The sequence below is a fragment of the Schistocerca americana genome, chromosome 8 (assembly GCF_021461395.2).
Source record: "Schistocerca americana isolate TAMUIC-IGC-003095 chromosome 8, iqSchAmer2.1, whole genome shotgun sequence".
In the NCBI taxonomy this organism is placed as follows: domain Eukaryota; kingdom Metazoa; phylum Arthropoda; class Insecta; order Orthoptera; family Acrididae; genus Schistocerca; species Schistocerca americana.
In genome coordinates this window covers 121,608,805-121,626,160 of record NC_060126.1, presented here as the reverse complement: position 1 = coordinate 121,626,160, position 17,356 = coordinate 121,608,805, and the positions used below count along the sequence as shown (strand labels likewise).

Here is a 17,356-nt window from a genome sequence, read left to right as displayed (position 1 = left end):
GGAGTGAGAAGGAGTAAGGTGTGGAAGTCGCTCTGCCCAGAATGGCAGTTGCAGGTCCCCATGGTATGATATGCAGTGGAAGACGCATCCTCTCCATCTGACCACTACTACCTCTGCTTTCATCACACCAAAAAATGAGCAGTACAGAAAAGACAATGAAATTTTAGGAAATACAAAACATTAAAAACGGCAAATATAAAAGAATAAGGGGAATAAAAAGGCGGTAAAGGCATGGGACAGGCTGGACCACCAAACACGAGCCACTATGGGTCCCGTATCAGCAGGTGAGGGTGTGCCCCTTTAAGCCCTCAGGCTATCAATGAGGATAAAGTGTCCTACCTCTCAGACACGAGTAGAAACCACCTTCATGAGTTAAATGTAAAATCAGGTCACCTGCTTTGGTGTCATCTGCCAACACTAGAGGCAACATGTCAGGAGGCAGCAGCCAAATTTGGACAATCTAGTAGAATGTGAGTCACTATCAGACAGGTACCACATTGGCACCATATTCTCCAATGTGGCCATGGTGCAGTCAAGTGTGGGCAATTTGTAGCTGGCAAATGACAGTGGATTCCCTGTGAAAAGCACGAAGGGAAGACAGCAACGTGGGGAGCCCAAGGTTGACCATTCCAAGTTTCAGACCTTCAAGAATTGTTGGTGTACTGTTGGGCAAAGGTACAGTTATGGAAGCCTTCCACACCTCCCCCATTACCAAAAATCAGCATTGTGATAGCAACTTTGCAAACTAGTTGGCATATTCATTCCCCGAGATCCCAACATATCCAAAGGTCTAAACAAAGATGACTGGTCGTCCAGCCTGATGGAGGTCAGAAACAAGATCCTGGATAGTCGTCACTAATGGGTGATGGGGGTAGCACTGGTCTATGGTCACCAAGTGAGGGGGCACAGTGGTTAGCACACTGGACTCACATTCTGGAGGACAACAGTTTAGACATGCATTCAGCCATCCTGATTAAGGTTTCCTGTGATTTCCCTAAATCACTCCAGGCAAAAGTCGGGAAGGTTCTTTTGAGAAGGTACGGCTAACTTCCATCCCTATCCTTCCTTAATCAGATGGGACCAATGATGTCGCTGTTTGATCCCCTCCCCAAAAATCAACCAACCAACTGGTCTATAGCTGGAAGGCTGCTCATGGGGTCACTGCAGATTAGAAGCATCTTACTGATGCAAGAACAAGTATGGCTAATGGCTCATTTGATCACCAATTCAGCAGTGTATACACTGAATCCATTTCGCAGGGAGTGTAGTTCATTGCACCTTGCATGTAGGGATACAAACCGGTTCGTCCATCGGCTGTTGAGCCATCACTGTACACCACTTCTGAACCCCGAAAATGCAAGCAGGACAGCCAGGGACAGGCAGTGAAAAAACTAAGGGGTCATCTGAATATTTCAATCCGAAGGATAAACCGAGAACATCCGTGGTCAGGGTACACGTCGTGGGGGTGTTGAGATTGCTTCCTGACAAAAGGTGAAAGTGGGGAATATTTGAGTTCAGAGCAGAGACTCTGTAGTTGAATTACAATTGTGACCCCAGTTCTTGGTCTCTGTTTTGGGAGGTAGATCTCCCTACTAGGAAAAAGGACATGGTAGTGTGGATGCTTGGGTAAACTGTAAACGTGTGTAGCATACTTGAGTAGTTTTTGGCACCTGATCTGTAGTGGAGGAACACACACCTCTGCAAATAGGCTGTTCACAGGGCTAGTTCAAAAGGTTCCTGCTGCAAGTTGGACACCACAGTGGTGTATCTGGTCCAATGAGCGCAATGCTGAGGGCGATGCCAAACTATATGCTAGACTCCCCTAATCAAGATGGTACAGGATCAAGGGGTTGTAAAGCTGCATACATGTGTGCAGTCTGCGCCCCAGCTGGTGTTACTGAGGCAGTAAGGTGTATTAAGGCGTAGCCAGCATTTCTGCTCAAGTTGATGAAGATGGGGAAGCCTTGTCAAAGGGGAATCAATGGCGAGTCCCAAAAAGTATTAAGTCCCAACCATACTGAGTAACTGGTCACCAAGTTACAGTTCTGGCTGTGGATAAACAGTATGACGTCAACAGAAGTGCAAGATGGGAGTCTTGACAGCTGAAAACCAAAAGGTGTGGCTGAGGACATATGACTGTACCTTTCAAATAGCATCTTGTAGTTGGCATTCAGCAACACCCACACTAGATAAGTCATCGGCACGGAAGGAGAGAGAGACTGAAGACCCCACAGCTACTGTCAGACCATTGATAGCAACTAGAAACAGACTGAGACTCAATAAGAGCCCTGCAGGACCCTGTTCTTTTGGAAATGTGGGGTACTGTGTGAAGCACTAACTAATCTGGAAAGTACGATATGACAAGACGTTCTCGACAAAAATATGAAGCTGGTCCTGGAGGTTCCATTCATGTAAGCTAGCAATGTCGTGTTGCCAAGGGATGTTATATGCCTTTTGAAGGTCGAAGATGACAGCAGTTTGGTTTTGATGCCCTGTAGCTCATTTGTGTTTTCTGACTGTACTGATTCTTGTTACTGAAATGGGGTGGATGAGGCACGTAGTGCTGCACGAGGAAGAGGAATGCTCATGGAAAGTAAGCAGTTCCAATTATAAGAACACAAACAGAAAACAGGACTCATTAGAACAATTTCTCCTGCGTTTCTTATCAGCAGCAGTTCTTTAGAAAAGAAGATTAGATTGCTGGTTGTACAATACTGGCAGTAGTGCAAGAAGAAGAAGAAGAAGAATATTGAGGATAGGAAAAAAAGTCAGGTAGTCCCACTGAAACAATGTACACAGTTTGGAGGTTTGGTAATGAAGCCATTCGGTCCTTGTACGATACACAAAAGTCTAAACAAACAACAGGTACACTGGACAAGGATATGTAAATGTATGCTTGCTAGTCTTTATTTGTATTCTATACTGTATTTTCAATCACTAGTATCTGAAACACACATGATTTCAGATTTCAGGAGATTTTGCCTTAGAAAAGTAAGGACCAGGTCGTCTTAGTACACCACCACCACCACCACCACCACCACCACCACCCCTATCTTCTCCTCCAAAACACAGAAGATGGTGGGTGTGTGACCAGATAGCTTAATCATTGCTTGCTACTTACTGGCTAATGTACTGAAGAGGAAAGAAACGGAGAAAAAGAGACGGACGACAGTGATGCGAATACCATGTATGTTGCATGCAAATTAAGAAAACTTGCCACTCCAGAGAGCAGTTACACACAACAAAGTAAGTCAACTGCTTTTGGAAGCAGAACTTCAGGAGCAGTTAATTACAGTAACACCAATGAGTGAATGTGGCACGAACACCGAAAGGTAGTGATTCTCCCGTCACATTCATAGATAGTAATAGTGATGATATAAATAAAGTTGCTTTTGAGATACAGTTGATATGGTTGACAACATCAACAATTTTTTTAAAAATTTGGTTACCATTACATTTACATAATCTTTCACACTTTCAACCAGTGCGTTGAACTTCACATACTATGAGTTATGGTTTGCTTCAAAATCTAAAATAAATACAAAAATAAATATGCTAGGCTCTGAAATGAATTTACGATTGCTGAAAAATGAAGGGTCAGAAAACTCCTGTAGCAGACAGGGTGACCAATTCCCCCAATCCTAGATTTTTTTAATCTTCTGACCACCTCTTTCTCCCATACATTGTCAAACATCACTATTATAAACCTTAATCTCGTGAAGTTCTATTTCCCCGACCGACAGATTTTGAAAGCTTTTGTATAATGATCCATACTTTTGTAAACAATAGTCTTTTCTGTACACACTTCTATGGAAAGAAGATAGTTTGGCCCAATGGAATTTGAGCAGCAGAAAAAGAATGCATAGCTAATCTGTTTTGAGGGGTAGTGAGATGGGGGATATATGTTCTCTGTGAGCAACCTACAAATGCTCGACTTAATGATTACCGACTACGGTGTAAATAACACATGGAAGTAACAAGGACTTGTGAAAAGAGTTTACAAACATGTTCATCCTTAAACACTCATTACATTTTTCTGTTTCCCAATTAATTCACACAACAAAACATTTCCCAGAATCTCGAAAGAGCCAAACTGTCAATGTTCAGACTTGTTTGGTCTTCTTTCCATGGCCATAACTACTATACTGTTCAACTTTCATGAGTATTTTCCATGTGCCTCTAAAGTGAATCAATCTTCATCATGTGCACTTTCTTTTGGTTAGTAGAATTACCCCAAAATACACCTCCATATTAAGAAATAAAGTAAAAGTAAGGATGACAGAGTCTCTTAAAATCATGGTTAGGTGTTGGCCATCTCCTTCAAAACCATGATCAAATGTTGGTCATCCCAGTAGCAGCTGATTTATGCTACTTTTTCTATAGTGTGCTTCAACTATGAATGACAACCAAGCCTTTCTCTTTGTCATCTTAATTTTTTTGGCATTAACAGTACAATGCCTAAGACAGTTTCCTCGTCACTAGTCCTGCAAGTAATGAAGATTAAGATGATAATAAACCACAACAAATGTTTGCCACCAGTGTGAACAGAGACCTAAACAAGAAACAATGTTGGAGACCTGGAAACATGTTTTGCAAGAAACGCATGCAAACTTCAGTGTCAACACAGCTTAAACATGCTCTCAGTGCCTAGTGTTGTACTTACTCATGACTCTGCTTTCACATATGGACAATGACCATGGTTACAAGATTACAGTATTATTACACATTATCATCAATCAAAGTTGTGTGTTCAACCAAAGCACTCAACATTATTTGCAATTATGTCAACTAAAAACATAAAGATGCAGATGTTTACTAACTTGTGTATTCCTGAGTAAATATTGCGTTTCTTCTCCTTTCTGAGTTCATCAGCCTCTTTCTGTAACTGTAGGAACAATTCCAAACCAGTATATTCCCGTGTTCGTGAAAGAGGACGAATCTTCAGCACATTTGGAGGCATCGCAGTATAAACAAGATCTCCAGGTGGCAACAGATCCAAATCATGAGTTGCAATGGTAGCTGAATTGCGATGATCACAGACAGTATCATGAAGTTTCGTCTGAAACAGCAAATAGCTACCCTGTGTTTCCTCTATCACTGAAATATTAACTTTTGAAAGAAACCAAAACAGTAACAACATGACCACAATGTGCATTCTACAGAAAAGCAGTCACATTTTTCACCAGTTACAGCTCATCAATGTGTTAAAACAGTGTGACCTACACTAATTCAGTCATCACTTCAAACGTAGGCTAACAACACTGATAGCTTTAACTGGAAGACATGTATTACATGGAAAGCTTGTCATCAACCTCAAGGTCGGCTTAAGCATTAGTGCTTTACAAGACAAGATTCGATTGGAAGTGGCATGCTCTTACCTTCCTCTGACCTATAAACTTGCTTACCCAGCTATTTATACTGGAATCTACAATTCAAAGTGAATTCTGAACTATAGTGCAATTTAGCAGTTTTCGTATTATCATATACTGCAAGAAGTGACAGAAATCTTATGACTGACCGAGGATTAAACCCAAAGCCTTTGGATCCACTGTCTGGTACTTTGCTCCATCTATGTATTGCAGGTTTTTTCAAATGCCTAATTTCAGTTGCTTTTGTGTTGCTCATCAGAATTTTAGCCTTTTCTGCATATTTTCACTCTGTCTTTTGGACATCATACTCTAGCACATGACATTGTGGTCCTCACATGAGGTGGGCCCCTCTCATCCTAGAGACTAAGCAATCAACACTTCTTTTCTACCTCTTCCCCAATTAACTCCCCTTCCTTCCCTGAGGAAGGGAGTAATAGATTTGAAGCACAGAAACAGTTCTCTTATTTATAAACGTGTCTATGCTACTAGAGTTCCATTACCTGAAGTTAACTGCCGGCCAGGTTCTGGCTATTTCTAATGTTATAATCAGATATTTTGTGGGAGTGGGTAATGAGGTACATTTTTATTACATTTGCATCATTACAGGAAACTCCACCCAGATCTACTGACGAAGTCTATATGGAAATTATTTTTCAACCTGTACTGTGATTTTGTAGATCATAATTCAGGTGAAACCGATTTTTATTCTTAGCAACACAAATCATCATGGAGAAAATTTACAGGGAAATGAGCAAGAATTTCAAGATTCTTAAAAAGACTTCTCGAAAGATATATTGTTACCTACTTTACACAATGTTCTTAATTGTCATTTCTGCTGAATAAACACTTCATTTACTTTACATTTACTTGCCTCAGATGATAATTCCACAAAACAACATGGAGTGAAATTATGCAAAATAAGACAACATTCTTGTCTGTTGAGAGGCGGGACAGGTATATGGTTGGTGAAGATGGGCAACGGCCTTACCAGTAGTTGTAGGGGTTACAGTCTGGATGACTGAGAAGTCTTGTCTTTTGACATTAGCCAACACTGCCTATGTTAGTACTGCAAATAGCTGAAGCAAGGGGAACTAGAGCTTTTATATTTCCAGAGGACATGCAGCTCTACTATATGCATTAGTGATAATTGCATCCTCTTGACTAAAATATACTGATTAGCAAAAAGGCTGGAAGAAGAAGAAATTAAACCAAACTTCATGAACTGAGAGGGTATATGACGTTATTTCAGTGATCACAAAATCAAGTCAAATCGACAAAGAACTGGGCAGTATGAGCCCATTTATCAGTATGACACTGCACCTCCTTTGGCGTGGATGCATGCACAGATTCAGTTGGGAAGGGTACCACAAGCCACTGCACAAGTGAACTATAATTTTAGTACTGAAAAGTTTAATACGTAAAAAAAAGAACTTACATCTTTTACCTACTTTTCTACATAGTCACCAATGTTCAACACATTTCTCCCATCATGGTACCAATTTCAATACTCCCTGTACATAGAAGTCAATTTAACTGGAGTATAGCCATCTGCAGACTGCCTGGTTTCACTTCCACATTTGTGGCAAAGCACTGGCCATCCAGGAAATTTCGTCATGGGACCAGAAAGACAAGGCCGATAGTGCAAGGCCCGATTTATATAGTGGATGCTGGAACACCTTCCACCCAGATTTGGTGATTCTCTCACAAACAGGAGCAGCAACATGGAGAAGAAAGTAGTCATGAAGTTGGACACTATCAGCATTAATGCTGTTGTCTTTGTCACAAAGGGCACGATGTGACTTAACCAAAGTTTTAATGTAGGCTGCAGCATTCACAATGCTGCATGCTCAGTGAAGTTCACCAATTACTCATAACACACATCCCAGAATGCTGTTGCAAGCCCTTCCCTAAGAGACTGAGTCCCTTTGAACATTTTTCGTATTGAGAAATGAAAATGTTTCCACTTCATTCAGGACTTCTTGTTTTCAAGTGTGTAGGGTACGGACAAGACTCATCGCCAGTGATGATTCCTTTTAGAAAGTCCTGCCCTTCTGCAGCATAACACATTAAGTGATCCAAGCTTGTCATCATTTGCTGGCCCTTGTGGTTTTCTGTCAGGTTCTTTGGCAGACAGCGATCACTAACTTTATGAATTAGAACGTATCATGACTAGTATTAGACGCTGCACCACAGGAAATGTTGAACTGCTGCGATATGGTTCACAGCTGCACACGCCAGTCATTCAAAATAATTGCTGCCTAAATGGCTTCGACATTCTGTGGGGTTGCTGCTGTTACCGGCTGCCCAGAGCGTGTCAGATTGCTAAGATTCACACAGCCCTCTTGAATACAGCACACCACCTAGAGACATTGCTAGAGTTCATACAGTCATCCCCGTACATGCCACACAGGTCCCTGTGAATTTAAGTCAGTTTCCACCCCTTGGTGCACAAATATCAAATGACACTTTGCTGCTCTTCACAAGTTGCTGACAGTAGCATGCACACTGTGTTTCTTTCATAATTCATGCTTCTCTCGTTACTTTCTGTAATACAAACTTCAAGTGAAGCTTGAACATTTCAGCTGCAAAACCAGGGGAGAAAAAAATTATTGTGTTACTTTATGATCCTCCCTCATATTACCTCCTGAGAAAAGATCGCCCACAACTTTTCTAACTGGGCCCCGATTCCTGGAAAATGGCACAAATGGAATTGGCATCCAAACTGGTCCCCCACATTTTCTATCAGAATAGATCTGGGGATATTACTGGCCACAAGAGTATCTCAACATCATGCACATAGTTCATAGACATGTGTCACATATGTTCCAGTAGTCACACGGCTTGTCTTTGACATACTGTCATGTCACCTGAGTTCCCTCGCTCACTAACACCTGATGGCTGCCCAGACCAAGATGCCAGGAGTGATACTGCTGTGCCTCTCCAAACACTGGTACAATCTGATCTCTTCGCAGGTTGTCATCTCTCTCACCGATGATGGTCACCCAGGATGGTGCAGAACCGCGATTGATTGCTGAACACAATGTGACACCATTCATAAGCAGTCCTCACTTCCTGGTTATGGCACCATTGGGAACAATTGTGTTTTGTGGTTTCAACGGCAGCCTATGCATGGGCCAATAATTCCGTAATGTGGCTGGTGCTAGTCTCCGACCAGTGGCACAAGATGACACTGAATGTTGCAGGGAGTTCTGATCTCAGATAGCAGACAGATGTGAATGGGTTACAATGTGTTTCTCCCTTGTGGTGTTCAGATGGAACCTAGATAAGTATGCCTGCCCTCAAATTCTCATTCAGTCCAGCATTGAGCCAGTGTCACATCCAAATGCGCTACAAGTCTGGAGAGGAGGGGGCAAGAGGGGGGGGGGGGGGGGGGGGGAGAGGGACATCTTTGACACTAGTTACATACATGGATTCAAAGTTTAAATGGCCACCTTCATGGTCTAAAAGAATTTTCTTAGACCTTGCAAGTGATATGCTCGGAATCTCTTCTCGCTTTATGACATCGAGTAAGTCAATCCACTGCAGAATTTTCACAGTGTCTTCATTATTATCAATCACTGATGTCAACAAACTGAAAAGACAGCAGTGGTACTATTACTTTAGCATTTCAAGGATGCCCTGGTCCATCGGCTGACAAAGGTAAGTCACATTTGGTGGTAAAAATAATGCTTTGCTATCTCCATCTGTGATTTCATCACTGGCAGAATGAGAAGGTGCATTATCAGGTAGCAGCAGACCTTAATTCAGCAAATTGTTGTCTTTCACATATTTCTCTATAGCCGGTACGAGTTCATTTTTGAACCAAGTTTTAAAGGTCTCTGACTTCATACATGCTTTCTTTCGATGAATGTAATGTACGGGCAGTGATTTCAATGTGAGCCTAAGTTTGTGGTTGCCAGTTGCATTACTGGAAACCAATATGGCAACCTTCTTGTACCTGGGTGCCACAACTTCCATTTTTGAAGGAAGCATTTTTGTAGGCAGCATATTTTAATTTAAACCGATCTCATCGCAACTGCACAACTGTTCACCAGAAATTCCCTCCTCATCAATTAACTCCGACGAATTTCTTTAAACAATGGCACAGCCTCTGTCAGTGGATGAAACCTCAGAACTACTGGTAATCTAGAGAACATCTAATCACATATATATGGGATCTGTTCTTTCAGACATGTCAAAGTACAGACACCATTTTGATCCTGCAGCCACTATAAATCAAGACAGACATTAGCCGCCAATCGATTTAGTTGAAAATTTGTGCCTGACAAGGATTAAAACCCAGGTCCTCTCCTAGCAGGAGGACCTCAGTCCAGCACAAATTTTCTTTCCCCATTAATATAAACCATTGCCCACTGGCAACTAATATCTGTAATTGCTTTGCGTCTTTAACATCAAACCATTTTTTTCCAGTGACAACTGTCCACCACTGGCAGAACCTTTTATTTCTCACTGAAACTGTAACGCCTTTTCCTGTGATATCAGCCCAGTAATGGCCAACCTTTTAGCCTTAAATGTTCATGGAAAAAAAAAAAAACGCTTCCTCAATTTCCTTATGCTTACCTTTCAACATCTTCCTTACTTTTACTCCATTTCTACTAGCTTAAGAAACACCACTTTTCAATTTATACTCTGCTTGTTTTCTAGTCTCCAACAGTACTTTCTCTTATCCCTACCACCAAAGCAATGCAAGTTCTGGGTGCAACCCCAGAAATCAGTTTCATTACAGCACATTGTTCTGATCCACAGTCATTACAACTTGTTTCATTTATCATCCATTTCAAACTCCTCGATTAAACACAGAGGACTGCACAAAACAATAATTTAGCTACACACACACACACACACACACACACACACACACAAGCACTGTTTACTGAAAAGTGGATATATTAATCTATTCAATATTAACAATACAATATGTATCCTACAATTTTAACTCCAGATGAGGTAGAAGCACAAAGGATACATAAAACATTTTGAAAGGCCACACAGCATTGTAGGTGGCACCAATTTCCTACAGCTTTGGAAAACTGAAGTGTGTATAATAAATTAATCCTAATTTTGTTATGGACAAGTGTTATTAATATATTAATTAATTAGGCCAGACTGAATGGTCCAGATAGCACATAGGCTGAATAATCATGAGCTGGATACCCTAGAGCCCACTGTACGCTATGTACTAGGTACCTAGATAGCTTAGCATCAGCCATTTAACTCTTTCAGGTTACCCTACTAAACCTCCTCTCATGTATAATAGTATTTTTGGTACATGTATTTTAAGGATATGTTCAAATTTATGAGATATTTAAGATTAATATTGTGTTGGTTTGGTCACAATACAGCAATGTTACAAGGGGTTAGTTCAAGTGTTTTGATTATGCAGTTAACCCATTTTTATCCATGTTTATCTCAAATGGGCAAAGACCTGGACTGCTGGGCTTTACCCCATTTTGTGGGAGTAAAACCCCACTTTTTTGCTACATTGTAAATGTCTCTGTACTTAATAATTAGAGGTGTAATTTGGGTGGGTTATGTGTAACAACTCTATGACTTCAATTTGAAATCAACCCCTCGCTGACCAGGTTACAAAAACTGAAAATTGCCAGGCTTTACTTCGACCTACTCTAATGACCATCAGCAGAACAAACAATATTAAATAATGTGAGACAAATAATCAGGCCAATAAGTGGGTGGATGCAACCTAAATTTCCTGATCATGTGAGAGTATTTGATGGAAATTTCAACTTACAAGTTACAGACTGGGAGAGTCTAGTGATTAAGCAGTTAGAACAATCACATGAAACTGTTCTAAATTCCTTGTCCAAAAATGACCTTGAGCATAGCTAATCAGAGAACCACTTCATGAACATAACATTAGCTCTCCTGATCAAGAACAGGCTCGAACTTTCTGACTCAGTTAGCACAGAACAGGGACTTGGCAATCATAAGGCTATTACACTTTACCAAAAACAGCTGTAAATAGGAATGTAAAGCAAGAGCGACAAGAAACATTTCAGATTACCTGAGCATTATACATGAAAATTTAACCTTCCTGCATAGGTAATTTTGCTTCAATTCTGAGCATCAATGGACAAAGTTGAAAGGTATTGTATAACACACCTTGGACAGGTATGTGCGGAGCAAAGTTGTTAGGTATGGGAAGGACTCGCTGTGGTTCCACTGCTGTGTCAAGAAACTGCTACAAAAGCACAGAGAGCTTCACTGCAAATTTAAATGCACCTAACACTTTACAGACCATAACTTACTGAAGCCAACATCAGCATAAAGGTACCCATGCATGAAACATTCAACAAATTTGAATATAAAATTCTATCTACCAACTTCGCAGAAAATCCTAAGAAGTTTTGGTCATATGTTAAATCAATAAATGGGATTGAAGCTATCTATACAGATACATTGTGACCATAATGAAACAGAAATGGAGGACAACAAAGAGAAGGGCGAAATACTGTAAGTAATTTTCCAAACTTGTTTCACTAAGAAAGATTGCATTGTAGTTTTTCTCGCTGAATGTCAAGATGACACATCAATTATGTGGCTGTGGGACAAAAGCAACTGAAATTGCTCAGCAGAGGAAAGGCCACTGGACATCACCTGACACCAGTACAAATCAAGAAGGCTCATTGAACATATGCACAAAACCATAGGCCCATATCTCTGACAGTGTGTTAGATAATTTTGTAAAGGTTTTTGGTTGCGTATTATGACATTTCTGGGGACTAAAAAAATCTCGTCTGTAGGGATAAACATGGGTTCTGAAAATGAGAAATGATTGCATGAAATCCAGCTGACACTGTTCACACTGACACAGTGCTCTTTAACTTTCCAAAGGCATTTGACACAGTACCCCTTGACTTTCCAAAGGCATTCAATACACTTCCAAGCTGCCACCTAAGAACAAAATACAAGTGCGTGAAATATCACGCCAGCTGGGATGGTGTGTGAGGGGGGCTGGGATGGAGTGGGGTGGAGGGTTGGACATTAGAATAGAACACAGCATGCTATTCTCAATGGAGAGAAATCTTCATGTAAAAGTAACTTCAGGCATATCCCATGGGAGCGTTATAAGACCATTACTTTTCACAAAAAGTGTACATGATATAGTGGAAAAAGAAGTTCCATAAAGCTTTTCATGGATGAGAAAATTTTAGCATACTGCAGGAATACCTACAGAGGGCTGACATTGGTGCTGTGATGACATAAAATTAACCTGTTGTGCATAAATGAGCAGAAAGGGACATTATTGTATGATTATTCAATTGCAGAACAATCACAGCAACCAGTTCTATCTATTAAATATTTAGTAGTATGTGTACAGGGCGATTTAATCCCTTAACATAAACCAGGAGTGATGTATTTTGACAATAACTTAAAATCCCAAATACAATCACGCAACTTGCAAGAGAAATGGCGTCCAACACCTCTACAAACCTCTTCGACTCAATCTGACGGAGAGAGAACAAAGGTGATGGTACAGACATACAACTGCCTGTTGGCCCTCTGGAGAGGTGAACATAGCAACTGATCTGCCAGAGAGTGAGAAGGTGATAGGAGAACCAGAAAGTTGTCACTAGTGCAAAAATAGTCATAATGACAATTGTAGAGAAGCCATGACATTTGAGAAAGAAATCTTAAGGTGCCATGGGTGGCACAAAGAGGAGAGAGGGATCAAAATTTGAAAAAGTTGCATCATAAGCCTCATGACATGATACTCCCGCATAGTGTCTCCACAAATGGAGTTGCTTATACAGTGGAAAAACATAAGTACAAATTGCTGACATTTAAAGCATCCTGTTGGGGATGGGAAACAAGGCTTCGTAACAGAACACCATGATGTTGGCTTTCTCACGAAGCACATCCTGTGAAAAGAGCGGATGACTGCTTTGGTGTCAAATTTTAACTGGCAGGCCTCAACATAGCAGTGAACCCTTTGCTCCAAGTTTCTACATAATTCCTTCTCTCTCTCTCTCTCTCTCTCTCTCTCTCTCTCTCTCTTTTTTTTTTTGGGCGCAAAACTTCTATGGTCATTAGCGCCCGGTCCGTAGTGACTTAGGAACCAGTAAAAAACCGAAATTGAAATGGGAATGAAAGTCATAAAATTGGAGAACCTAAAAGCAGAAGGAAGGCTTAAAAATCCACTACAGAAAGGGGTTGGTTGTCCCCAAAAAAAGCTTCAAATGACTGACGTCATTTCACTGGCACTAATAAACTTGAGAACGCGGTCGGCTGAGCGCGTGTCATCTGCTAAAAATCGACGATATATCCGGCGATAGCTGGAGACGGGAGCGTAACGGATTAAAATAGGGGCACTCAATTAAAACGTGTCTTACCGTCCACAGCTGAGAGCAGTGGGGACAGAGTGGGGGAGGATCGCCGCTTAAAAGATGTCGATGGCTAAAAAGACAGTGCCCTATCCGGAGTCTAGTTAAAATTACCTCCTCCCGATGACGCGTTCGGGAGGAAGAGGTCCAAGCACAAGGAAGAGCTGTTATGTCCCGCAATTTATTATGGCTAAGTGTCGACCAATGCGTGTGCCATAAATGAATAACATGTCGACATAGAATGCTCCGTAGATCGGTGAAGGGAAGCGATTGAATAGCTGGCCGAGGAAGAGAGACTGCAGCCTTGGCTGCAATATCGGCCGCCTCATTTCCACAGATACCAACGTGTCCCGGGAGCCAGAGGAACGCCACCAAGACGCCCCCCAGGTGGAGCAAGTGCAGACAGTCCTGAATCCGGTGGACCAGAGGGTGCACAGGATAAAGAGCTTGGAGACTGAGGAGAGAGCTGAGAGAATCTGAGCAGATAACGAATTGTATCCGCTGATGGCGGCGGATGTAGTGAAGAGCCTGGAGAACAGCGTAAAGCTCCGCAGTATAAACCGAACACTGATCGGGAAGCTGAAAGTGATTTGGGGTGTCGCCAACAATATAGGCACTCGCTACACCTAACGATGTTTTCGAGCCGTCGGTGTAAATAAATGTGGCGTCCGTCATTTGTGCACATAGACCAGCAAATGCCCGACGATAAACAAGTGAAGGGGTACCATCCTTGGGCAATCGACAAAGGTCACGGAGCAGGCAGATCCGGGGACGGAGCCAAGGCGGTGCTGTACCCCAGGTTGTCAAGGTGGTTTTAGGAAAGCGGAAGGAAAGAGAATGGAGCAGTTGACGGAAGCGGACTCCCGGTGGTAGTAGGGAGGAGGGGCGGCCTGCGTACCCTACATCAAAGGAGGCGTCGAAAAAAATGTCATGGGCTGGATTAGCAGGCATGGAAGACAGATGGCTAGCATAACGACTCAGAAGGACTGCTCGCCGATTGGACAACGGAGGTTCAGCAGTCTCAGCATAAAGGCTTTCCACAGGGCTGGTGTAAAAAGCTCCAGACACTAAACGTAATCCACGGCGGTGGATAGAGTCGAGACGCCGAAGAATAGACGGCCGAGCAGATGAGTAGACTATGCTTCCATAGTCCAATTTCGAGCGCACTAATGCGCGATAGAGGCGGAGAAGGACCACTCGGTCCGCTCCCCAGGAGGTACCATTCAGGACACGGAGGGTGTTGAGGGATCGCAGACAGCGAGCCGAAAGATAGGAAACGTGGGAGGACCAGCACAGTTTTCTGTCAAACATAAGACCCAAGAATTTAGCGACGTTGGAAAACGGAAGGTTGACAGGACCTAGATGTAAGGAGGGCGGAAGAAACTCCTTACGTCGCCAAAAATTAACACAAACGGTCTTACTGGGAGAAAAACGGAAGCCGGTTTCGATGCTCCAAGAGTGGAGGCGATCGAGACATCCTTGAAGACGTCGTTCAAGAAGGCTGGTCCGTTGAGAGCTGTAGTAGATCGCAAAATCGGCCACAAAGAGGGAGCCCGAGACATCAGGAAGGAGACAATCCATAATTGGATTGATGGCAATGGCAAACAGTACAACACTCAGCACGGAGCCCTGGGGTACACCGTTTTCTTGGGAAAAAGTACAGGAGAGAGTAGTGTTCACCCGCACCCTAAATGTGCGCTCTGCCATAAATTCGCACAGAAAAAAGGGGCAGCCGACCTCGAAAGCCCCAAGAGAACAGTGTGCGGAGGATGCCTGTCCTCCAACAGGTATCGTATGCTCTCTCCAGATCAAAAAATATTGCTACTGTTTGGCGTTTCCGGAGAAAATTGTTCATGATATAAGTGGAGAGAGCAACAAGATGGTCAACTGCAGAACGATGCTTTCGGAATCCGCATTGGGCAGGTGTTAAAAGACTGCGGGATTCCAGCCACCAAGCTAAACGGTAATTCACCATACGCTCCAAAACCTTACAGACACTACTCGTGAGAGAAATGGGGCGATAGCTAGAGGGGAGATGTTTGTCCTTTCCAGGTTTCGGAACAGGAACGACGATAGCTTCCCACCATCGTCTGGGAAAAGTACTGTCGGTCCAAATTCGATTATAAAGGCGAAGGAGGTAACGCAGACTATGGGTTGATAAATGCAGCAACATTTGGACGTGGATACCATCTGGTCCTGGGGCGCAGGAGCGAGAAGAAGAGAGTTCATGTTGAAGTTCCCGCAAGGAGAAAACAGTATTGTAGCTTTCGCGATTTTGAGAGGAGAAAGCAAGAGGTCGCACTTCCACTGCACGTTTCTTCGGGAGAAACGCTGGCGGGTAATTTGAAGAGCTCGAAATCTCAGCAAAGTGCTGACCCAATGAGTTAGAAATTGCGACGGGGTCCACTAATGTATCACGCGCGACAGTGAGCCCAGATACCGGGGAGAAACTAGGCGCGCCTGAGAACCGTCGAAGCCGACTCCAAACTTCCGAGGAGGGAGTGAAGGTGTTAAATGAGCTAATAAAGAATTTCCAGCTTGCCTTCTTGCTATCGCGGATGACACGACGGCATCGCGCTCGGAACTGCTTATAGCGGATACAGTTGGCCAAAGTAGGATGGTGGCGGAAAACGCGGAGAGCACGTCGCCGCTCACGTATTGCATCACGGCATGCCTCGTTCCACCAAGGAACTGGGGGGCGCCGGGGCAATTCGGAGGTGCGTGGTATTGAATGTTCCGCAGCTGTAAGAATAACGTCGGTAATATGTGTGACCTCATCGTCGACGCTGGGAAAGTGACGGTAATCGAATGTCGCAAGAGACGAAAAAAGTGTCCAATCGGCTTGGGCAAACTTCCAACGTCGCTGGCGCATGTAGGGCAGTTGAGGCTGCAGTCTAAGGACACATGGAAAGTGGTCACTCGAGTGTGTATCATCAAGGGCGAACCACTCGAAGCGCCGAGCTAGCGGAACAGTACTGACCGCAAGGTCCAAATGAGATAAATTTGTTGTGGAGGCTGACAAAAATGTAGGGACCCCAGTGTTGAGGCAAACTAGATCTGCTTGGTGGAAGACGTCTAGCAATAGTGAGCCACGTGGACAAGGATGTGGAGATCCCCAAAGCGGGTGGTGGGCATTGAAGTCCCCAACCAGCAAATATGGGGGTGGAAGCTGACCAAGGAGATGAAGGAGATCAGCTCGTGCCATTGGTGTGGACGATGGAATGTAGACAGTACAAAGAGAGAACGTGTATCCAGAAAGGGAAAGACGGACGGCGATAGCTTGGAAGAAAGTGTTTAAATGGATTGGGTGATAACGGAGAGTTTCATGGAGAAGAATCACGAGTCCTCCATGTGCTGGAGTGCCTTCAATAGAGGGGAGATCGTATCGGACGGACTGAAAATGAGGGAGAACAAAGCGGTCATGGGGACGCAGCTTTGTTTCCTGAAGACAGAAGATGACCGGCGAGTAGGATCGTAAGAGGATCGACAATTCATCCCGATTGGCTCGAATACCGCGGATATTCCAGTGGATAATGGACATAGGGTGAACAGAAAATGGAGGAATGTGACCAAGTTCGCTGTCAACTCAACGACTGCTCTGAGCTTGCGACCGACAGCATGGAA

At 43.1% G+C, this 17,356-nt stretch overlaps 1 protein-coding gene across 1 annotated transcript in view; it reads right to left on the bottom strand.

Moving 5' to 3' along the window:
• Positions 1–17,356, bottom strand: part of LOC124544680 (leucine-rich repeat-containing protein 47-like) — an 80,037-nt gene that overhangs the window by 43,061 nt on the left and 19,620 nt on the right. The window contains exon 4 of the mRNA XM_047123305.1: positions 4,821–5,059. Within this exon, the coding sequence (XP_046979261.1) occupies positions 4,821–5,059 (239 nt within the window). The remainder of the gene's footprint in view (positions 1–4,820; positions 5,060–17,356) is intronic.